At 39.1% G+C, this 24,229-nt stretch overlaps 1 protein-coding gene across 4 annotated transcripts in view; it reads right to left on the reverse strand.

The window, feature by feature from the left end:
• Nucleotides 1-24,229, reverse strand: part of EIF2B3 (eukaryotic translation initiation factor 2B subunit gamma) — a 132,857-nt gene that overhangs the window by 90,114 nt on the left and 18,514 nt on the right. The window contains exons 2-3 of one of the 4 annotated variants that reach the window (XM_042950878.1): nt 14,732-14,856; nt 13,762-13,931 (exon numbers count right to left, since the gene is read on the reverse strand). The exons of the other annotated variants lie outside the window; for them this stretch is intronic. Coding sequence (XP_042806812.1) covers nt 13,762-13,931; nt 14,732-14,810 — 249 coding nt within the window. The 5' untranslated portion in view covers nt 14,811-14,856. The remainder of the gene's footprint in view (nt 1-13,761; nt 13,932-14,731; nt 14,857-24,229) is intronic. 4 annotated transcript variants of the gene reach the window in all.

The raw sequence follows: 24,229 nt of genomic DNA on the forward strand, positions 1-24,229 counted from the left end.
ATAAATCTGTCAGTGTAGTGAATGCCAAACAAGTCCTGGGTCAATGTGAACAGTCTACTGCTTCATTTTTCTCTTTGCTTTTAGATGACTTTTTGCTAAGCTGAATGCAAAATCCCCAAGGAGCACAAGAAACAGACCCCTCCCCCCACTGTTTGGTTGCCATCTGCTCTCAGTGTGAAAAGAGAGGCGTCAGTCAGAAAGGGCAGGGCTTGGGATACAGATGGAGGTGCTACTCTGTCAGGCCCTCTCCTGCCTCTGTCCCCAGAAAACGCTCCATCTAAAACTCACTCAAACCAAACACATTCCCATCCTCTTTGCAACTCCACCACTTCCAAAGGGAAGTCTTTGCTCTTTGATCAATGTACGTTGTTTCCAAAGCTGGAAATCCTGGAAAAAGAAACAAAAGTCTAAAAGGAAAACAATCATCCTTGTATCTTCATACTACCACCTATTTCTCTTTACATTTTTATAAAAGCTATAATAGAAAATAAATAACTGTTGTTTGATTTTTATTCTAAAAATGTAAAGCCCATTCTAGAAATGCAAATATTCTTCTACTAACTGGAACCCAGAGAGAAAAAGCAGAGAAACTGTTAAGAGCCAGAGGCATTTCTGATCACGTGTGACCACAAGCCATGAATAAACATAGACTGTTTGGACTGTGAAGGAACTGTATATCTGAAATGCAATTAACTTGAAAAGTTCCCTGGACACACCAAGCCTCCGCTGCTTTGTGTTTCAGGTAACCAGTTCTTTTCTAACGCCAACAGTAAGCCTCTTCTTTTGCAGAGACCAAATGGAATCTCCTCAGACCTCCCTACTCACTGTTCTAATAGTCCTCAGTATCCCTTTATCCCAAGTCTGTTCCTTTACAGGAGTTAGGGCAATGTCAAGCGCAAAAAGCACGGCTCTAAAGGATCGCAAATGTGTCCAGTTTTGACAAACTGTATGGAAACATACAAGGTCTTTAAGGGAAGGTGAAAACAGCATGTTAGTGTTTGGGGAGAACTCAAGACCTCCAGGAATTCAAAATTCCAACTGCTGCCAGTTAGTTTTGGCTAAAGCAAACAAATTAAGCTCAGAAAACCCAATTACAAAGCCATGGCAAGGCTCAGAAATCTCTCATTACAAGAACATTTTCAATCAAGCCAAAACCACTGAGTAAAACTAGAAGAAAAAAACAAAAGTTAAATCAGAAAACCGTATATATGTGTGTGAGGTGGTAGCGGTATGGTGGGAGGTGGTAAGAGCTACTGGGAATAGCCTTTCTTCTTTTCCTGGCAGCTGCTCCATGACAGATTGTTATAAATAACACAATCTGGCAAACAATTTCCTATGGCATGGAGAGAGAAAAACACTTATTCCACTGGAAGAAAACCCGTAAAGGCAAGGTAACCTCGCTTTTACCCACCCAGCACTTCCACAAACAATGGCTATGATCCAAATCACCACCCTGTACTCCACCCCTGCCCATATGGAACTAATGAATTCAGCTACTTGGTGCTACTATGAATGGTTACAATTTACATTTCCTATGTGGTCCAATCCCAATCCAACCGTCAAGAGTAGTTTGGTGTTTTAATAAACACCAATGTCTAACTGCAATGGAGACCTCACCATGCTTGATTTCCGTTGAAAATGTTTGGAAAACACTCCCAGTCTGCAGTTCCCAAAGTGCAAGGCAAAGGGCCAACTGCCATTTTGTTTTTAATGAGTCTGGGGCATTAGGTGCAGGAAGTAATGACCAACTCAGTCTGTAAGAAATGTGATAATCCTTAGGCTTAGAGCTAAACATCCTTCCTGTGTTCCTTAGCTTAATCATAATGTCACCACCACCAGGATCTGAAGTGAGAAATCTGGCCATAATCTAGGAATGAATTCCTCTCTCTTTCCTGCCCAGTCCCCTACCCCAACATGTTACTGGTCACCAAGTCCTTTTCTTTTATCTCCACTGCACTACCTTAGTTTAGGTCTCAAAGTATTCTTCCAGTCTCTTAGCTGGTCTCTCTCATTCCAGTTTTCCCCTATTCTAATCCACACTTCAATTTCCACTACTTATTTCATTTCCCTGCTTAAAGACAGCCTAAAATAATGTTCTCCAAACATAAAAAAAAAAAAAAAAAAAGTTGAACATTTATTCAACTATTCCCACTTACTTTAAAGAAGAATTTTTATTCATTTATTTTATTATTCTTATTTTTTTTAATGTTTATTTATTTTTGAGACAGAGACAGAGCGTGAGCAGGGAAGGGGCAGAGAGAGGGAGACGCAGAATCCTAAGCAGGCTCTAGGCTCTGAGATGTCAGCATAGAGCCCGATGCGGGGCTCGAACTCATGAATTGTGAGATCATAACCTGAGCCGAAGTCGGACGCTCAACTGGCTGAGCCACCCAGTCGCCCAAAAAAGAATTTTTTTTTAACGTTTTTGAGAGAGAGAGACAGACAGAGCGTGAGTGGGGGAGGGGCGGCAAAAGAGGGAGACACAGAATCTGAAGCAGGCTCCAGGCTCTAAGCTGTCAGCACAGAGCCTGACACGGGGCTTGAACCCATGAACCGTGAGATCATGACCTGAGCCGAAGCCTGACACTTAACCAACTGAACCACTCAGGTGCCCCTATTCCCACTTACTTTTAAAATTTATTTAAAAATACACGAATCACTATAAGTGATATAACATGCTCTTCAGACAACATATACAAAAATTGATATTTTTTTAAGTGAAGAGATAAAATTAAAAGAACTAGAGATTCTATTCTAATATCTTCCTCTGGTACTCCATCCTACACACCCCCGGCTTTGAGATCACCCCATTTAGAATATCACTGCTTTGTAAGATTGAGTTTAAGTTCCTTAGTATGACACTAAAGGTCTTTCAAATATGACTCCACCTACCTAATTCAGCCTTCTCTGCCACAATTCCCCTACCACATAGCTAATGTTAACTTGCTGGAGTAAACTGCCAAAAATGCATTCCCCATTCTCTTTTCCCATCCCACCACACATTCATCCATCAAGTTGCAGGTCCTGTCACAGTTATTATAAAAGACAGTACCCAATATATTATCTCAGCTAGAAATGAAGTCTTTTCTCTTCCATTACAGACCTTAAATAACTAAATTGGATTAAACGGGTTTTTTTTCCCATCTAGACTTTCTTTTTTTTTTAATTAAATTTTTTTTAAAATGTTTATTTATTTTTGAGAGAGAGAGACAGACAGACAGAGTGTGAGCAGGGAGGGGCAGAGAGAGAGAGGGAGACACAGAATCCAAAGCAGGCTCCAGGCTCTGAGCTGTCAGCACAGAGCCAGAAGCTCCAACATATGAACCATGAGGTCATGACCTGAGCCGAAGTCAGATTGAGCCGCCCAGATGCCCCTATTTTTTTTGTTTTAAATTTTTAAAATGTTGAAAGAGAGACAGAGAAAGACAGAGTGCGAGCAGGGGAGGGGCAGAGGGAGAGGGAGACACAGAATCTGAAGCAAGCTCCAGGCTCTGAGCTGTCAGCACAGAGCCCAATGCAGGACTCGAACTCATGAGACATGAGATCATGAACTGAGCTGAAGTTGGATGCTTAACTGACTGAGCCACCTAGGTGCCCCTGGAGTCCTTTATTCTTGAATGACTGCACCCATATTGAATTATCTATGGATTTTAGCTTCAACTTAAAAAAAAAAATTTTAATGTTTATTTATTCTTGAGAGAGAGACAGAATCTGAAGCAGGCTCCATGCTCTGAGCTGTCAGCACAGAACCCCAACGCGGGGCTTGAACCCACGAACTGCCAGATCATGAACTGAGCCAAAGTCAGACACTTAACCGACTGAGCCACCCAGGTGCCCCTAGACTTTGAGTTTCATAAGGAGCTCTTTTATCTTTGTGTCACCAGAGTTTAACCTAGTGCTGGGGAACAAGCATCTGTAAATGTTATTAGCACTCTTCCTGTTACCTCCTTCTCCTTGTTAAACTGACTCAAAGAAGAAAACATCCAATTTTAGGTGTTTAGAAACAGCATACTTTCTGACAAAGCTGAGAGCCCCCTTTGTAAGAGACTGTGACCGTTCACAGGACAGGGGCCAAAATGGTAACTTGGCAGCCCCCTAAAGCAACAAGGTAGGAAATAAACCTGTTGCTCCCAAAAAGGAAAAAAACAGAAATGTCTGAAAACTTACCAGATGCAGCTGTCCTGGAGGGTATGGCTGGAGGGGATATGCTAGATTTATAATTTTAAAATGGAGACTCAACATTACCTTCCTAAAGAAGTTCTCCTCTTCAGGTTACAAACAAATAGAAGAATTTTACTCATCTTTCCTGTGTGAAGCTAAGAAGTAACTGAGAATCTGTTAATTTCTGACATTATTAAATGAGTTAAATGCTAATCACTTCTCTTCCAGAATTTTTTTGAGGCAAAATATTTATTTATTGTCACTCAGTTTGTAACATTTAAGACATAGAGGTTGTTTATGAAAATGCAGAAATTGTTGGTATCTGCATTTTAAGTATCTGCAATTTAATCTTAATCGCCAAATGTGTGGACATTACATGGCTTTTTTGTTCTCTCAAATCAAACCTTCACTTTGAAAGAATTTGTTACTCTGAATTTATTTTAAATAATTCAATTCTTTTTCTTCAGTTAGACACAAATAGTCCACAGAATAAAAATATAATTGCCCCATTTCAAGACTATGAAACATGCTCTTAACAATTACATTACATTTTTTCTAAGGGCTCCTGGGTGGCTCAGTTGGTTAAGCCTCTGACTTTGGCTCAGGTCATAATCTCGCAGTCCATGAGTTCGAGCCCGTCAGGCTCTGTGCTGACAGCTCAGAGCCTGGAGTCTGCTTTGGATTCTGTGTCTCCCTTTCTCTCTGCCCCTCTCCTGCTCATGCTCTGTCTCTCTCTGTCTCTCATAAATAAATAAATGTTAAAAAAAAAAATTGAAAACAAAACAATTACATTACATATTTTCTATCTGTAACTCGAATTTTAATTTTGTCCTGAAGTATAAAATATGTAGAAATATTGTCCGGTTTACTTGGAAGCCAGAAAGCTTGGGAGAGGGTCACAGAGGGTAGTTAGGGACTGTGATAAAGGGAAGTTTATCATAATATGAGAAAAAGACAACTAACATTTAAAAAAAAAAAAAGAAACTAAAAGCATTCTCAAAAAGCAACTCTTAACATTAGGCAGGTTTTCTTTTCTTATTAATTTCACATGTGACTTTGAATGGGCCACTCCCTCTATGGGTCTCAGTTTCTTGATCTATTAGATGAGAGGGCTGTACCATCTCTGAAGTCCCTTATGGCATAAAATTGTATGATTACAAGGGTCAAGCTATTCTTTTTTTTTTTTTTTAGAAGAGAATAATTACTATCCATATGCCTTTTAAAAAATATTTTTTTTAATTTTTATTCATTTCTTTTGAGAGAGAAACAGAGCATGAGCAGGGGAGGGGCAGAGAGAGAGAGAGGGAGAGAAAGAATCCGAAGCTCTGTCAGCGCAGAGCCCGATGTGGGGCTCGAACTCAAGGACCGTGAGATCACTACCAGAGCCAAAATCAAGAGTTGGACACTTAACCGACTGAGCCATCCAGGTGCCCCCACATGCCTTTTTGGTTTTTTTAATGTTTATTTATTTATTTTGAGAGAGAGAGTGTAGACAGGGTAGGGGGAGAAAGAGAGAAAGGGAGGGAGGGAGGGGGAGAATCCCAAGCAGGCTCCACACTGTTAGTGCAGAGACTGATGCAGGGTTCGAACTCACAAACAGTGAGATCATGACTTGAGCTGAAATCAAGAGTCAGATAGATGCTCAACCGACTAAAACACCCAGGTGCCCCGAGAATATATTTCTTTATAAATATTTTTTCTTTTTTTAAAAACGTTTATTTATTTTTGAGAGAGAGAGATAGAGCACGAGCAAGGGAGAGGCAGAGAGAGAGAGGGAGACACAGAATCCAAAGCAGGCTCCAGGCTCTGAGCTGCCAAAACAAAGCCTGACGTGGGGCTCGAACTCACAAACTGCAAGATCATGACCTGAGCTGCAGTTGGACACTTAACTGACTGAGCCACCTAGGTGCCCCCTTTATAAATATTTTTTTTCTTTACTTTTTTTTAATGTCTACTTATTTTGAGAAAGAGGGAGACAGAAAATGAGTGGGGGAGGGGCAGAGAGAGAGGGAGACCTAGAATCCGAAGCAGGCTTTAGGCTCTGAGCTGTCAGCAGAGAGTAAGACACGGGGCTTGAAATCACAAACCGTGAGATCATGACCTGAGCTGAAGTGAGATGCTTAACTGACTGAGCCACCCAGCTGCCCCTGTAAATATTTTCTAATTCTAAGTTTCTAAATTTTAACAGCATCAAAGAAACTGCTCAGGACATTTTCTCTGTTCTTCACACTGTCTTCCAATCAAAGAGTCCAGAAGGTGAAGAAGGTGAATTCTTCACTCAATCATGTTCAGGCCATTTCTCTCACTCCATGACCTATACTCATTTGAAATGCATGACAACAGATGAAATCATCTACTCCTCCTTGTTGCAGTCAGCTACGGAACTCCCTGTCACCCTTTCTCCTTAGTTATTATAGAAGTTTTAAGATAGCAGATTGAAGGCATACAACTGTATTCGCCCTTCTCAAAACATCACTGAAATAACAAAGGATTTTTAAAATGGTCCTAAACCCACAAACGTAAGAAGAATGGGAAAGGAGACAACATTAAAAAAATGACCATGTTGGGCACCTGGGTGGCTCAGTCAGTTAAGCATCCGACTTCGGCTCAGGTCATGATCTCACGGTTTGTGAGTTCAAGCCCCACGTTGGGCTCTGTGCTGACAGCTCGGAGCCTGGAGCCTGCTTAAGATTCTGTGTCTCCTTCTCTCTCTGCCCCTCCCCCACTTGCGCTCTGTCTCTATCAAAAATAAATAAATGTAAAAAAATAAAATAAAAAAAAAAATGACCATGTTAATCATAGGAAAACTGAGAACAAACTCAACTTACACCAGATTCTCCAAAAGGCTGAGGAACTGATATGGATAAAAAGCAGGGGAGGGAGGAATTAAAATAAAGAATGCTGGTTGAAAGATCTCTTTTCCACTCAGTGCAATCCAGCTACTGCACATGTGTCACACTGGCAGAGGGCTGAAGAGAGTAAAATAGAAGATATCTAGACTGGGAAAGCACAATCACAGCTGGGATAGGAACAGAGGATGCATCTTACTGAAAAAAAGGGGACTTAAAAAAGAATGCATACAGGGGTGCCTGGATGGCTCAGTTGGTCAAGCATCCGATTTCGGCTCAGGTCATGATTTCATGGTTCATGAGTTTGAGCCCCGAATCAGGCCCTGTGCTGACAGCTCAGAGCCTGGAGCCTGCTTCGGATTCTGTGTCTCCCTCTCTCTCTGCCCCTCCCCTGCTCGCACTCTGTCTCTCTCTCTCTCAAAAATAAACATTAAAAAAAAAAAATGCATACAGGATTCTGAGACATCCTCCCTAGCCCTGACCCCAACTCATTTCCTGGAATGCCAGCAGCCAGGTCTTTACTTTTCAGGCAGGATAACAGTTTTCTCCAGGGAATCTGAGTAATCCAAGAAAAAAACCCCTGAAAATAGAGATATAAGAGATCCACCAAAAAAAGAGCCCAACCCTATCACCATATCACCCTATAAAGTGAAGCTCACAGTTGACATGCCCCATCCATATATAAAACTTGAGGAAAAAAGATAAACGTATTGAAAATATGAAAGATAAGAAAATTAGAGAGCCAGTCTAAGAAATTCATGAACAGAATCAGTTAATAATCAAAAATAAATAAACGTAAAAAAAAAAACAAAACAGCTGTCTTACCATCTCCCATTTTCTTTTTTGTTTATTTTTAAAGTAATGTCTACACCCAATGTGGGGCTGGAACTCACAATCCCACATTCAAGAGTCACATGTTCCATTGACTGAGCCAGCCAGGTGCCCTAACATATCCCATTTCTTAATCCCTCACCTCTTCTGTCTAATCTGGTTTTTGTCCCTACTATTCCAGCAAGAGTTTAAGTCATCAATGAATCCATGTTGCCAAATCCAATGATAAATTCTTGGTTCTCATCTTACTCAACTTTCCATAGCAATATCTGGCACAACTGATCACTCTCTCTTTGATTCACTTTCCTCACACAGCTTCCATGATACCTTAACTTCCTGATCTTTCTTTTTACTTCAGTGGCTGTACCTTCCTAATCACCTTTGTTTCCTCCTCCTCTGGTTCTTGGTCTCTAAATACCAGGCTCAGCCTTTAGCCCTCTTCTCTTCTTTTGCTACACACACTCCCCAGATGATTTCACTTTGTTGATGATCCCCAGATTTATATGTCCAGCCCTGACCTCTCCTTTGAGATTCTGAATTGTAAAACTGCCTACTTGATATCTCTACATAGACATCTAATACTCAGTGTTACAAATTAACATCCAAAAATTATCTTTAAAAAATTTTTTTTTAATTTATTTATTGAGAGCGTGCGTGTGTGAGACAGAGAGCATGAACAGGGAAGGGGCAGAGAGAAAGGAGGGAGAAAATCCCACACTCTCAGCGCAGAGCCAACACAGGGCTCAAACCCATGAACTGTGACATCATGACTCGAGCTGAAGTCAAGAGTGGACACTTAACCGACTGAGCCACCCAAGTGCCCAACATCCAAAAATTATCTTGACTGCCAACTTGTTTTTCCTCCAGTCTCCCACACTACTATCACTATCACTCCAGTTGTTCAAGTAAAAAATCCAGAAGCTATTGTTTCATTTCTCTCTTTTCTTCATTCTATATATCCAATCCATAAAAAGTCCTGTTAACTCTACCTTCAAAATATGTCTTGAATGAGGGTGCCTGGGTGGCTCAGTCGGTTAAGCATCCAACTTCAGCTCAGGTCATGATCTCATGATTCGTGAGTTCAAGCCCCGCATCAGGCTCTATGCTGACAGCTGGGAGCCTGGAGCTGCTTCGAATTCTGTTTCTCCCTCTCTCTGCTCCTCCCTTGTTCATGCTCTGTCTGTCTCTCTCTCAAAAATAAATAAACATTAAAAAAATAATTAAAAAATGTTTTAAATGCAACTACTTCTACCACTACTGTTCTCATCTTAGCATTATCTTCCATCTGGACTATTGCAACTATCTCCTAACTGATCTGCCCGATTCATTCCTGTTGCATTATAGTTTTACTTTCCATACAGCAGCTGTAGAGATCTTTTAAAAGCATAAATCAGATGATGTCACTCAAAACCCACCAAAGGTTTCCCAACATAGAACAAAATATAAACTTTAAATTCTTACTATGATCTAGAAGATCCTTTATGATCTGGTCCTCACATAACTCTCAGGCCTTCCATACTACCATTCTACTACTTAATTACTGTGCTCTAGTCATATTGGTCTTCTTACTGCTTCTGAAACAGGTTAAATTTATTCCTAACTCAGGGCATGTGCACTTGCTATTCTCTCTGCAAGGAAAGATCTTCCTTAAGGCTTACTACCCATATCATTAGGGTTTCTTCTCAAATGCTATCTCCTGTCTGAAAGAGCTCTCTCTTTCCACTGCCACTCTTTATCCCCTTATCCTGCTTTATTTTTCTTCTTAGCATTTTTATCACCAGAAATTATTTGTTTTCTAATTATATATTTCTCCTTATAGAATAGCTCTATGAGGACAGGGATCTTGTTTATCTGGTTTATCACTGTATTTCCAATATCCAGAATAGTGCTTGGTATATAGCACGTGTTCAATACATATTTGTGAATAAATGAAAAATATGACTATTTTATAGATGAATTAAATGCAAGCTTAGAAGGGATAGTAACCTCATTGAAGAGCATATGCTAATAAATGGTGGCACTAGAATTAGAATCGAGATCTACCTATATTTGTGAAAGCCTATGTTCTTTTCACTATGTCACTATATTTCTTTGATAAGACAAGACAAGACAAAACAAGACAAGACAATTCCTCCCTCTGGAATAACCTACTTGGGGTAGAGGACCAGCCATGTCAGCAAACTTAAGGCTTGATGGAAATTTACAGATGCAAATAAAATGAACACCAAACAGTCAATGCCATGATCCCTCTGATCTGCAATCACTAAAACTCATCTTTAGGCTCATATAAACATCTATGCCTATATCAAAGGAGTAAGGAACATGTTCCAAATGTTTACATAGAGCTTGCCTCCATCTGTCATTCATTCAATAAATACATATTGAGCATCCTCTCTGTGACAGGCCCAGAAACAGTTCTTGTCCCATAGTCTAGTGCAGGGAGATGACAATATGACAGGTAATTTTAATTCTCTGTGCAAGTACAGAAAAATGAAACATAATCCAGTATTAGAAAGCCAACAAAGGCTTGTTGAAGCAGACAATGCTTAAATTAAGAGCTGAAATCTGTGCTGACAGCTCAGAGCCTAGAGCCTGCTTCGGATTCTGTGTCTCCTTCTCTCTCTGCCCCTCCCCTGTTCACGCTCTGTCTCTCTCTGTCTCAAAAATAAATTTAAAAACATTAAAAAAAAAAAAAAAGAGCTGAAAAAAGGATGGATAGCTATAGGCTACTTCAAATGAACTCCTGGTCATGAGGACAGAATGCTTACTGACTTCCCACAAATGGTACTAGCCCATTCCACCAGTCAGGCTATAGTCTTTGTTACCTTATGATTCAGAGCAGGATAGGTGGTCATACCAAGAGTTGTAAGCTATATGGCTCCTTACCACCCAAAGATAAAGAAAGTATGTAATGATAGCCTAGGTGTTCTATCCTAATTCCTAGCTATCATGTTTCTGTCCTTAGTTCATTCCATGAAGCTTGTGAATATATACACTAGGTTAGTACAGTCAAGAGAAAAGCTCCACTGAGATTTCCTAGGGACAGAAAAAAAAAAGGTTTAAAATGTCCTTGTTTAACTTACTTCCACCATAGCTCCTGGGCTTTTCATTATTCCACCAGTGGGCTCAAAGAAGGCATCACTGGGGATATCCTGAGGCCTTCCTATGCAACCCCAGCCCACCAAAGCAGTCAAGAAGGAAAGTTGCCACTTAAAGACTTCAAGCAAGTTGGGACCAAGTTCTCAGATTTTCCCTTAACCAAACTGTACTCATTCTTTTCAAGCAGATAGAAATCTGCCAAAAACAAATCCTTGGGCAAAATGAAAGGTTCCAGAAAAGAATGACAGAGATTTGTAATTCGATAAAGACATCAAACACTCAACTGAAAACAACTTGTACTTAGTTTTTGAACATCTAAAAATAGCACATATGCTCAATCTTTCTAATAAGCTGTCCCTAGGATGGGGATTTCATTGGCATAGTTTGTTCTTTGTTGTAACATGTCAGCTGTTTCATAAGACATGTAACAATAGTCCTTTTTCTACATCAAAGAATTTACATAACTAAACCTCTAACTAGTGTGTTGGTATCATTATCCTTATTTTCTAGGTTGTGAAACTGAGGCAGAGGGCAAATGAGGCTTGCCTTAGGCTAAAGATTCTTGTCTAGATTAAATAGAAAATTATCAACTCTGCAATCTATAAATTAAGAGAAGCCATGAGACCTGCAATATAAGGTTAAGTGTTTTAAACACAGGCTATAGAACTCTATTACAGATGTAGTTTGCTGAGGTCTCCTAAAGATACCTCACTAACCTGTTCTCAAAACACTTACCTAATAATTTATTCTGAAGCCAAGGGTCTAGAGTTAGAGTAGATTATAAGGACTGCTGAGGGGCGCCTGGGTGGCTCAGTCGGTTAAGCGGCCAACTTCGGCTCAGGTCATGATCTCGCGGTCCGTGAGTTCGAGCCCCGCGTCGGGCTCTGTGCTGACAGCTCAGAGCCTGGAGCCTGTTTCAGATTCTGTGTCTCCCTCTCTCTCTGACCCTCCTCCGTTCATGCTCTGTCTCTCTCTGTCTCAAAAATAAATAATCGTTAAAAAAAAAAAAATAAGGACTGCTGATGCTTGTCTCTTGGAGGCAACAGGAGTGAAAAAAGCATGGATATTTGAGATGCACAAACGTACAGTATCTCAAAACCCAGGGCTGGGTTCTAGTCTGGCTCAGCACCTAACCAGATGTGGGATCTGGGGGAGATTATTTAAGCTCTCTGAGTATCAGTTTTCTCAACTGCAAAATAGAATACCAACTACCTTTCAAGGTGGGTATGGGGATTAGATATCCGTAGAAATCTACCTTTCAAGGTGGCTGTGGGGATTAGAAATCCAGAGTATACCTGAAAGATCTCCCTTGCGATCTTCAGAGCAAACATTCTGGGTAACTCCAAAGAAAATAAAATTTACGCCCTCATAATCAGCTAATAAATTAACTCTCTACTTTAGGGTCATCTATAAGAACAGAAACTAAAGTTCTGAAGTAAATTAATTTTTCAAATGTACTCATTTATAAAGCTTTAGCAAATTTAAGTAGCCTCAAAAGGGTTTAACTGGTTACAGACATCTTGTGTGAATAATCAGCTGTTACTGCAAAGCAGGTCTCTGCTGCTTCTCCATTTCACTTTTCATCTGCCCTTCTATTCTCCTCCCTTCCAAGTTGTCCAATTTCTAAAAAAAAGATCAAATTAAACCTTAAATGTATATACTTCAGGATGCCACACAGAAAGAAAAAAAGACTACCACTTAGGTTATTTAATTTATATGTTTTCTTTTTTAGTATATTTCAAAGATATGTAGACCTAGGTAAAGTTTTAAAGGTGTATGTTTACACTGAGTGAGGCCATCAGATCATACAACATGAAACTAAAATATTCCCTCATAATCTCAGCTTTGTAATACTCCTTCAACTGTTAAAGTAGAGGATCTACCAACATTTTTATGCTTTTCTTGGAGTTATTCTATCCCCTTCACACTAAGAATATCTATCCCTATGTATCACCCCACTAGCACAAATTCCTACTTTTCTTACAAAACTCAATTAAAAAGTGACATTCAAGAAGTGGTCTTTCTTCAATAAGTAGATCCAAGCAGTGTTTGTTGATAGTCTTACAGAGGGCACACAGTACTCTTCTCACTCTTCTTTACTATGTCCCTAATCCACTTCACTACTGCACTCAAATAACAATTCAATATCCACTGAGGCATGTGCCACTTGACCATACCTAGCAGACATCATCCTATTAATCCCTGATTACTTAATGCATTTACTGAGACTAAAGTACTTAATGCATAGTCTTTCTTTCCACCTCAGAAGTAGCTGGAGGATTAAATGAAATAATGCACATTAAGTGTTTAGCATGGAGGCTTCTGGTATTAGAAAACTGTGGGCTAAGAACCCCAAAATTGTGTTACAAACACCTAAAAATTTTGGAGAAGACTCAACAAAAAATTATTCCAGGTGTATTCAAACTTACAAGAAAGAAAGGGAAAATACCAAGTGTGAGAACTGAAGAAGGAAGTGAAAACTGAGCAGGAACCCTGGCTGCCTTAACTAGGGTTTTTAAGGGCTGCATTGGGCCAAAAGATGTGGCTGGATGCTGGTATGAAGTAGGGAGTTTGAATGGAGACCCTGCATAAATGAAAACTCAGTGGAAGGGTAAACTTTGGGGTGGGGGGGGGGGCGCGGAGTCTACCTACAGCATAGAGAGTTATCAAGGAAACCTGTCTGTCTCTGCTTGGGCTTGGGACAAAAAATTCTGAAGGTCTATTATCTCTAACCTAGAAATCTATACAAAAGTAAGGTATCATTCAAGAGTAAGGAATGGAATAAAACATTTTCAAACATTCAAGTTCTCAAAATATTTACCTTCCATGCTCTCTCTTTAAGAAGCCAATAAAGGTTGAGTTCCTTTGAAATGAGGGAGTAAACCAAAGAGGAAACATGGGACCTAGGAACCAGGGTATCCAGCCCAGGAGAGAGAAGGGAATTCCTAGAATGATGGTGGAAAGTCCCAGGATGACAGCTCTGCAGCAGGCCTAGAGAGCAAACAGTAGAGATTTGAAGAGAGAATGGATGGCTCCTAAGAGGGTTGTCTCAAAGGAAACAAAAACAAAAACAAAACAAAAAACTGGTATGTTTAAATATACTGATACATTTGTGTTCCTTTTAGAAGTCTGAGGATGAGAAAAAAAAAAAAAGTCTGAGGATGAATTAATGATGGAAACACAGAAAACCAAGCAACTTTGAAAGTGTGGCAATTGGTAACTCTAAGAAAACAAAACATTGCATATAGAAAAAGTAAAAACTTGTAAGGGATGACAGAACCATTTATCTTGATCCAGGCAGTAGTTATACAACAATAATACATTTGTCAAAACTCAGTACACTGAAAAGGGTGAATTTTTTACTCTCTATAATTTATACCTCAATAAATCTGATTTAGAAAAATTATAGAACTGTACATTTAAAATAGGCATATTTAGGGGCGCCTGGGTGGCTCAGTCGGTTGAGCGCCGACTTCGGCTCAGGTCACGATCTCGCGGTCCGTGAGTTCGAGCCCCGCATCGGGCCCCTGTGCTGACAGCTCAGAGCCCGGAGCCTGTTTCAATTCTGTGTCTCCCTCTCTCTGACCCTCCCCCATTCATGCTCTGTCTCTCTCTGTCTCAAAAATAAATAAACGTTAAAAAAAAAAAATTTTTTAAAAATGGGCATATTTATATCATATATAAATCATAATAAAATTGATTTTTAAAAAAGGAAGTATAATACTAGTATACTGCATGGTTAAGCTCTAAATAAACCCTCATGATTGATTTAATAAAAAATTATGACATACCTGTATTTGGGAGATTAAGAAAGGGGAAGTTTGTATATGTATACACGGAAGGGCAGATGGGCTGGTAAATGAACCACATCCTTATCTTTCACAGTAGAAATTCAATCGATCATCTAGAACTAAAACTAAAAAAATAGTAGTATAAATATGTTACTTAAAAATACTGAGGACATTACCAGAAGGAAAAAGAGCTGAAAGTAGTTGCTTCTGAAGAGCAAAATCATGAATGCGCATTTTTGCTGAAAAAAGAAATGAATGAGGCAACATTCTAGAAAAAAAAAATCATGAATGAGGAAGGATAGTGCAGGAGACCTTTATCCTTCACTCAAAGTTTTACAGAACTGTTTGATTAAGTTGTATACATTATGTACATCTACAAAGTACATACTAAAGAGAGGACGTGAAAACACAATTTAGGAATAAATTTGACAAAAGATAAATAAGATTTTTATGATGAAAATTATAAAACTTTACTGAGATATATTTTAAAAGCCTGAAATAAGTGGAGAGATTCTAAGTGAATTTGAGCCTAAACTATGAAAAGCAAAACTAAAAATTTAAGCAAAGTATCTTTAAGACCTCAGAAGGGAAGCCACCTGGGTGGCTCAGTGGTTAAGCATCTGACTTTTGATCATATGGTTTTTGAGTTTAAGCCCCGCGCTGGGTTCTGCGCTGTTGGCATGAAGCCTGCTTGGTATTTTGTTTCATCTCTCTGTCCCTCACCTGCTTGTGCTCTCTCTCTCTCAAAAATAAGTAAATAAATGAACTTTATATATACATATAAAAAGCTCATAAAGGGAAGAATTTCTAAATTGTGACAGAAATCACAAACCATAAAGGAAAAGAATGAAAAATCAATTACATTAAAATTTAAAATCTTCTATTTCTCCTAGATCTCAGACTGCAGTATCTAAACATCATTCTCCACAAAAAGAAACCAGGGCTTTTTTTTTTTTTAAACCTCTTTGTTGAGGTATGATTGACATGTAAAAAGCTGTACATAAGAAAATCAGGACTTTTTTAAATGTCTGATTTCAGAGCTGGATACAATGCATTAAGAAGTACACATATGAAACATTATTACAAAAAAAGTTGAAATTGAACCTAGCTAACATTTAGATCCAAATTACAATTTATAAGAAAATACTGGGAAAGAAAAACAAGTTAAGTGACATCAGTAGAGAGCAACCAGACACACGACAGATGTCAGAGATTCTACATGACAAATAACCTGTTTTCTTTGATAAGTCAGTGGCATAAAGCTTAACCAACTGAGCCACGCAGGCGCTCCAGACTGGGGGAAAACTTGTAACCATATAACTAAAGGATTAGTATACAGAATATACAGAGTATATGTATAAGTAAGAAAAAGATGGGATGCCTGGGAGGCTCAGTTGGTTGAGCATCCGACTCTTGATTTTGGCTCAGGTCATTGGTGGGTTTGAGCCCAGCATGGGCCTCTATGCTGACAGCACGGAGTCTGTTTGGGATTCTATCTCCCTCTCTCTCTACCCCTTCCCTGTTTGTGCTCTCTCTCTCAAAAATAAATAAATAGACATTTAAGAAAGAAAGAAAGAAAGAAAGAAAGAAAGAAAGAAAGAAAGAAAGAAAGAAAGAAAGGAGGTATAACCCAAACACAAAATGGGCAAAGGATATGAGAAATTCAATGAAAAGGAAAACGACCAATATACCTAGCAAAAAAAAATCTCCCCCAAAGCCTCAATTTCACAAATAATCAAGGAAACGCAAATTAAACCAAGAATGAGGTACCATTTCACACCCATCATATTAATGAAAATTTAAGTTTCAGAATACCAATTGTTAATAAGGACAGGCAGAAATCAGACCTCTAATTCATACTACCGGTGGGAATATAGACTAATATGACTGCATTCATATTTGCCAGTATCTAGTAAAGCTGGAAATGCACATACCTTATGATCCGCACATCACTCCTAGGTGTCTATCTTCAAAACAAGAGCACAAAGAAACTGGTGCAAGGATGGACGTTGTAGTACTATACATGATGCAAGAAAAGAAAGCAAACTAACTGTCCCAAGAAGAGGAATGGATAAAAACTCTTAACAAGGACTCAGTTCCAATTTGGAGAGACTGCCTCTGCAAGGAAAGTTTTTGCTAAGCTCATGCCAGAAAGAAGAGAAGGAAGGCCTTTGTCCATCAAGTCCTTAGCCAAATCTTATTCTGCCTAGCCTCAATTTTTCCCTCTCCAGTGGATACAAATATTGACCTTCCCCATAACCCCGATCAATCAAAACATGTCTTCTCCTCTATACCTAGACACCTGAGCAGTGGTAAAAGACAGAAAAACAAGAAAAAAAATTTACCACGACTGTACTAATTGTGGTAATTATAATTTATATTCTTCAACCCCAGCTATACTCCTGATGCTGCTCAGGTCTCCTTCTCAGTGTCCATAGTCAGCTCTCTCCCATTTTCCAGCGACAATTCTAAAGCTTCACTACTCACAGGTCCCAATCCCATCACGTTTCTCTCTCCACATTCTCAACAGACAAATGCACCTCCTACTTCATCAAGAATACAGAGGCCTCAGGAGTGAATTTTTTAAATTCCTATCTCTCCTTCTTGATCTGCTTTTGAGTTTCCCTTTCTTCCTATCTTCTCATTTCAGTGGAAGATATAGTCTTCCTCTTGCCCAAAGCTGCTCCTTCATTCCTTCTTGTCTCCTTGGGGACCTCATTCATCATTTATCTTTCTTCTATACCTCTCCACTGGCCCTTCTGCTCTCTCATAAAAATGTTCAAGCTGCTTCCATCTTAAAAATACACTTGGGGAGGGGTGCCTGGGTGGCTCAGTCAGTTAAGCGTCCGACTTCGGCTCAGGTCATGATCTCGCGGTCTGTGGGTTCAAGCCCCGCGTCGGGCTCTGTGCTGACAGCTTGGAGCCTGGAGCCTGTTTCAGATTCTGTGTCTCCCTCTTTCTCTGACCCTCCCCTGTTCATGTTCTCTCTCTGTCTCAAAAATAAATAAATGTTAAAAAAATTTTTTTTGAAAAAAAAAATACACTTGGGGATCCTGGGTGGCTCAGTCAGTTAAGCATCTGACTTCAGCTCAGGTCATGATCTCACAGTTCATGAGTCTGAGCCCCATGTTAGGCTCTAGACTGACAGTGCAGAACCTGCTTGGGATACTCTCTCTCCCTCTCTCTCTCTCTGCCCCTCCCCAACTGGTGTTGTCTCCGTCTCTCTCGAAATAAGTAAATGAACTTTAAAAAAATAAAATGAAGGGAAATAAAATCTTTAATGGGGTGCCTGGGTGGCTTAGTCAGTTAAGCATCTGACTTTGGCTCAGGTCATGATCTCATGGTTCATGAGTGTGAGCCCTGCATTGAACTCTGCACTCTCAGTGCAGAGCCTGCTTGGGATACTCTCTCTCTCCTTCTCTTTCTGCCCCTCCCCAGCTTGCTCTCTCTCTCAAAAAATAAATAAATAAACATAAACAAATACATAAATAAAATCTTTAAAAAATTAGATAAATAAAAACGCTTTTGGAAATCCAGACAAAAAGACCAACTCACTCATAAGGGAAAGAAAGATTTTTCACCTGTACTTTTTTGAACAGCAACATTATATAACATAATCCATGAGAGAATTTAAGATATTTAAGAAAAAAATGTGAGTCAAGGATTTCATATCCATATAAATTAGCTTTGAAATATAAAGGCTGCAGATAATCTGCTAAGCATTGATATCATGAAGACTTCTTAAGGAATCTACTAGAAATAAGCCTCAGATAGCCAAATGCCTGGAGAGACAAGGACTACGGCCTGGTGGCAGTGATCATTAACCGCTACCACAACACAAAAAGAGAGACAATCTGGGCTGCATGGATAGCTTAGTAGGTAGACCATGCAACTTGATCTCAAGGTTGTGAATTTGAGCCCCATGTTAGGCGTGGAGCCTACTTAAAAGAGAGAGAAAGAGAGAGAGAGAATCAGCAAATATGTGCCTCCAGATAGAAGAACACAACACCACCTATGAAAGTCTTGCCCCAAAATTCAAAACCTGAGTTTAATGGAGCCTCTAGGTCCAACTACCAATACCAACACCAATATATATAGAGAGATACTTATTAAACAACACCACATGGTTGCAATCAACAAAATGCAGACTGTGGGAGGGAAAATATACAAGAAAAAGATCCAATTTCTCCAGCAAATAAATTAATGGGAAAAAAGAGATAGAGGTAAAATTTATATATTAAAAGAGACATTTCAACCAATTGTAATGTACAGGCCTTATCTGCCTCCTGATTTAAATAAACACACTAAAAAATATTTTAAAGTTATATTTATAAGGCAACTAGAAACTCATACACTGATTGGATATTTGACGATACTAAAGAATTATCAGTTTGTTTTTTTAGGCATTATAATGGCATTATAGTTTTATTCTTATTTTACTTTATTTTTAAATGTTTATTTTTGAGAGAGAGAAAGCATGCAAGCTGGAGAGGGGCAGAGAAAAAGGGGGACAGAGAATCTGAAGAGGGTTCTGCGCTGGCAGCAGAGAGCCCGATGGAGGGCTCGAACTCATGAACCACGAGATCATGACTTGAGTCAAAGTTGGACACTTAGCTGACTGAGCCACTCAGGCTCCCCAGTTTTTTCATTTTTTAAAGAGCTCTCAAAAAATGATCTCATCTTAGTAGTATATTCTGAAATGCTTAGAGATGAAATTATATGATGTCTGAGATTTGTTTTAAAAGAACATGAGAGGGAGCAAGATAGGTAGGGATATAGATGAAATGAGATTTGCCATGGGTTAATAACTTTTGACAATGTAACCATGTAATAGATACATTGGCAATGTTCTATTTTTGTACATATTTGAAGTTTTCCCTAATAAAAAATTTTTTAAACTATGGTCCATAATTGGTATTTAATAAATTAAGCAATTATAATCATTAGTATTAGTTGACTCTCAATAAATATTTGCTAACTGAATGAGTTCAGACATAGATAAGACTGAATCATCCATCAACAAATATGAAACATTATTGTGAAGAAGATTTAAAATCTAAGAATTTTCAGGGGGTGCCTGGGTGGCTCAGTTGGTTAGGCGATCAACTTCAGCTCAGGTCATGATCTCACAGTTTGTGAGCTCGAGCCCCGCGTTGGGCTCTGTGCTGACAGCTCAGAGCCTGAAGCCTGCTTTGGATTCTGTTGTCTCCCCCTCTCTCTACCCCTCCCCTGCTCATGCTCTGTGTCTCTCTGTCTCTCAATAATAAATAAACATTAAAAAAAATTTTTTTTAAATCTATGAATTTTCATGTCATCAACACCAACTATAAGAATGGAGCCCACTCACCCACGGCGTGGGAGAATGAATGAACCAATAATCTCTCTTGGTAAGTCAGAGAAAGAGGGTGGGCAGATGAAATAAAAAGTGAGAAGCCAGTAAGTCAGCAAAAATTGTGGCATAAGATAAGGCAAAATGAAGTAGAAAACAGTGCCAGAAGAATAAAGCCAAATGAAATATATGTCTGTTAGTTGAAAAAACACATAGCAAATATGATGTTCAGCTTCAATATCTAATATGCAGACGTGATGGAAGTTTCCACATATAAAATATATTTAGCAAATGCAATGTAAATGAAAAAAATTATAAATTAAATTTAAACAAAAAAGTCAGATAAAGCTAACATACTATTGTGGTCTGAGAAAAGCCATGTGGGATAACCTCACAGTAATATTTGGGGAACTCAATCTGGAGGAAATAGGTAAAGATAAAAGAACTAAAAGCTAATAAACTCCCAAATCTCAAGGGGAATATTATCTTACCTAAAATCTTACTTAAAACAGACCAAGAGTCCTCAAATGTTTAGGAAGCTGCTTTGTAGGCACAGGGTAAGAGAAATAAATTGGTTCAATAGGGCAATGCTTTTAAACCATGGCACAGCCTGGGGGTACAACTTCCTATTTTAGAGAGGTACTTGCCATCTCTTAGTGAACACCAACAAACTGCCTTCTCAGACTATTTCACTTTCTTCAACTGTTTATATGTATTTCTATTGCCTTTCCTACAAGATCGTGTTGATTCCAACCAGACAGTTCTAAATTTTGGCTTAGCTCAGGTCTTACTTTGATCTTAATGGCTATTTAGGAGTCTACTATGTTTCTCCACAGGTTAGCTTTGCTGCCTCTGCTCTAGGTTGGAATGCAAGTTGATGTGAAGTCAGGATTTCAGGAGCCATAGGTAAAGGAGAAACCAAGTAGAGATAGCAAAGACAACAGAGACTTGCTAGCCAAAGTCACAGCTTGAGAAGAAGGCACAGAGGTAGGATTATACGTAAAAGGTGTCATGTAAGTGATGTAGAAACAAAGGGATAAAGGAAGAAAAGAAATGAGATTGTGCAGAGTGAATTAATGAGGACTCTTACGTTATGTTCAAGGGGGAGCCCTAAAATAAGGATCAAATGATCAAAACCATAGGAAGGAGCAGTAACTTGAGAGTAAAGTATTCTATCAGCAGTTACTATACTCGCCTCCACATGCCCTCTTCTATTTATAGTTGGCATTACCACTTCTCAAGCCTCTAAGAGTTATACAGGTCTCACATGAGACTTCTAGGATCTCCAGTTCCAGGTAAGGGTAAAAATATTCCTAAGATTTAGACTTAGGGAGCAAAGAGAGATTGTACCTCTATCCTAAACTTTTAAACAGTAGCTGAAAGAGCCCCTGGCTAGTCCACTAAACACCCTAAGATTCTTGGTAAACTTGGCATCTGTTCCTGCAAAAGAAAAGAATTATCATTTCATTTTCCTAGTGAAATTCCCCATATTCTCCCTAAGGAAAGAAGCAGCTGCACTCCAGAAAGTAACACACCCAACAGAACGGAATTGGAAAACTCCATCCCAGTCAGAAACACCAAAACCTACTTGGATGGAAGCATAGAAAAACAGAAAGAGAGGCCACAAGTGAATGGAAAATGCCTATTACATATTGCACTGGAGATCCTGGCTAGGGCAATAAGACAGTTCAAAAAAAAAAAAAAAAAAAAAAAAAAACCATAAAGATGAAAAAAGAAGAGGTAATACTGTTTTTATTTACAATCAACATGATGATGTATATAGAAAATCCTAAAGAATCTATAATTTAACAAAGTCAATATAGAAAACATGATTTTATGCAATAAACAATTGATAATAGAGTAAAAAGCACCAGTTATAATAACATCATTAAGGGTCGCCTGGGTGGCTCAGTTGGTTAAGCGTCCAACTTCGGCTCAGGTCATTATCTCACAGTTTGTGGATTTGAGCCCCATGTTGGGCTCGCTGCTGTCAGCACAGAGCCCATTTTGGATCCTCTGTCTCCCTCTCTCTCCATCCCTTCCCTTCTCGCTCACGTGTGTGCTCTCTCTCAAATAAATAAACATTAAAAGAAATCATTAAAAACATTTACCTAGGAAAAAATTTACCAAAAGATGTTCAAAGCTTCTACACTGAAAATTATAAAACACTATTGAGAGGAATTAAAGGAAATCTAAATAAACAGATGTTCAAGATTAGAAGAATCAATATTAAAATATCAATTCTCCCCAAACTGATCTATAGATTCAGTTCAATTCGTACTATAAATCTAAAATAATGAAGACAGGGTGCCTGGGTAGCTCAGTAGGTTGAGCAGCTGACTTCTGCTCGGGTCATGATCTTGCGGTTCCTGAGTTTGAGCTCCACGTGGGGCTTTGGGCTGACAGCTCAGAGTCTGGAGCCTGCTTCAGATTCTGTGTCTTCCTCTCTCTCTCTGCCCCTCCCCCACTCACCCTGTTTGTCTGTCTGTCTGTCTCTCTCTCTCTCTCAAAAATAAACATAAAAAAAATAACGAAGACATTATTCAATGTGGTATTGAAGTAAAGACAATGAAACAAAATAGAGAAAACAGAAATTGGCCACATACAGTCCGTTGATTTTCAGTGAAGGCACCAGTGCAATTCCATGGGGAAAGTAAAGTCTTTTTAACAAATGGTGCTGGAACAAATATCCATATAGAAAAAAAACCTTTATCCTTATATCACACTACATACAAAATCAAATCAAGATGCAGTAGATATCCAACCATATTTTAGAAGTAAACATAAGAGAATATCTTCACAAGCTTGGGATAGGCAAAGATTTCTTAGAAAGGGCACAAAAACTGTATTAACCACAAAAGAAAAAAAATGAGTAATCTGAATTTCAGCAACATTGAAAACTTATGGTCATGAAGAGACACCATTAAGAAAGAAAAAAGGCAGGGGTGCCTGGGTGGCTCAGTCGGTTAGGTATCCGACTTTTGATTTCAGCTCAGGTCATGATCTCATGATTTGTGAGATTGAGCCCTGCCTGGGGCTCTTTGCTGGCAGCGTGGAGCCTGCCTGGGATTCTCTCTCTCCCACTCTCTCTCTGCCCCTCCCCTGCTCATGTGCGCACACTCTCTCTCTCTCAAAATAAATAAATACTTAAAAATAAATAAATAAAGTAAAAAGGCAAGCCACACTAGAAGATATTCACAACACATATCTGACAAAAGACTTACATCTAGAATTTATTATTCTAGATGTAAAATACAATTTCTGTAATCAATAATTAAAAGGTAAACAACTCAATTTAAAAACAGGCAAATGCTTAAAATGGTGGTTAGTGGGGTCCCTGGATGGCTTAGTCAGTTAAGCATCCAACTCTTGATTTTGGCTCAGGTCATGATCTCATGGTTTTGTGGGTTCTAGCCCCAAGTTGGGTTCTGTGCTGCCAGCAGAAAGCCTGCTTGGGATTCTCTGGCTCTCCCTCTCTCTTTGCCGCTCCCCCACATGTTCTCTCTCTCCCTCTCTTTCTCTCTCTCTCTCTTCCCACCCAAAATAAATAAAAATGAACTTTTAAAAAAAATTAAAGAAGAAAAGGTGGTTAGCATCATTACAATCAGAGAAATGCAAATTAAAACCACAATGAGTGGGGCACCTGGGTGGCTCAGTAGGTTGGGCATCCGACTTCAGCTCAGGTCATGTTCTCACAGTTTGTAGTTCGAGCCCCGCATTGGGCTCTGTGCTGACAGCTCAGAGCCTGGAGCCTGCTTCGGATTCTGTGTCTCCCTCTCTCTGGCCCTCCCCTGCTCACACTCTGTCTCACTCTCTCTCTCAAAAATAAATAAACATTAAAAAAATTTTTTTAAAAACCACAATGAGTAACTACTTCATAGTTAGCCACTAGAATGGATGAAATGTAAAAGACGATACCAAGTGTCAATGAAGACGTGCAGCAAATGCAACCCTTACACATTGTTGATGGAAGTATAAAATGGTATAACCACTTGGAAAATTATTTGGTAGTTTCTAGTAAAGTAAACCCTACAACCTAGAATATTTTCACAAAAGACTTGCAGAACAATGTTCCTAACAGCTTTACTCATGACATCCCCAAATTAGAAACAATCCAAATGGCCATCAACAGGTAAATAAGTAAACAGTGGTATACTTATTCAATGGAA

This window comes from Panthera leo, chromosome C1, assembly GCF_018350215.1.
Source record: "Panthera leo isolate Ple1 chromosome C1, P.leo_Ple1_pat1.1, whole genome shotgun sequence".
Taxonomy (NCBI): Eukaryota; Metazoa; Chordata; class Mammalia; order Carnivora; family Felidae; genus Panthera; species Panthera leo.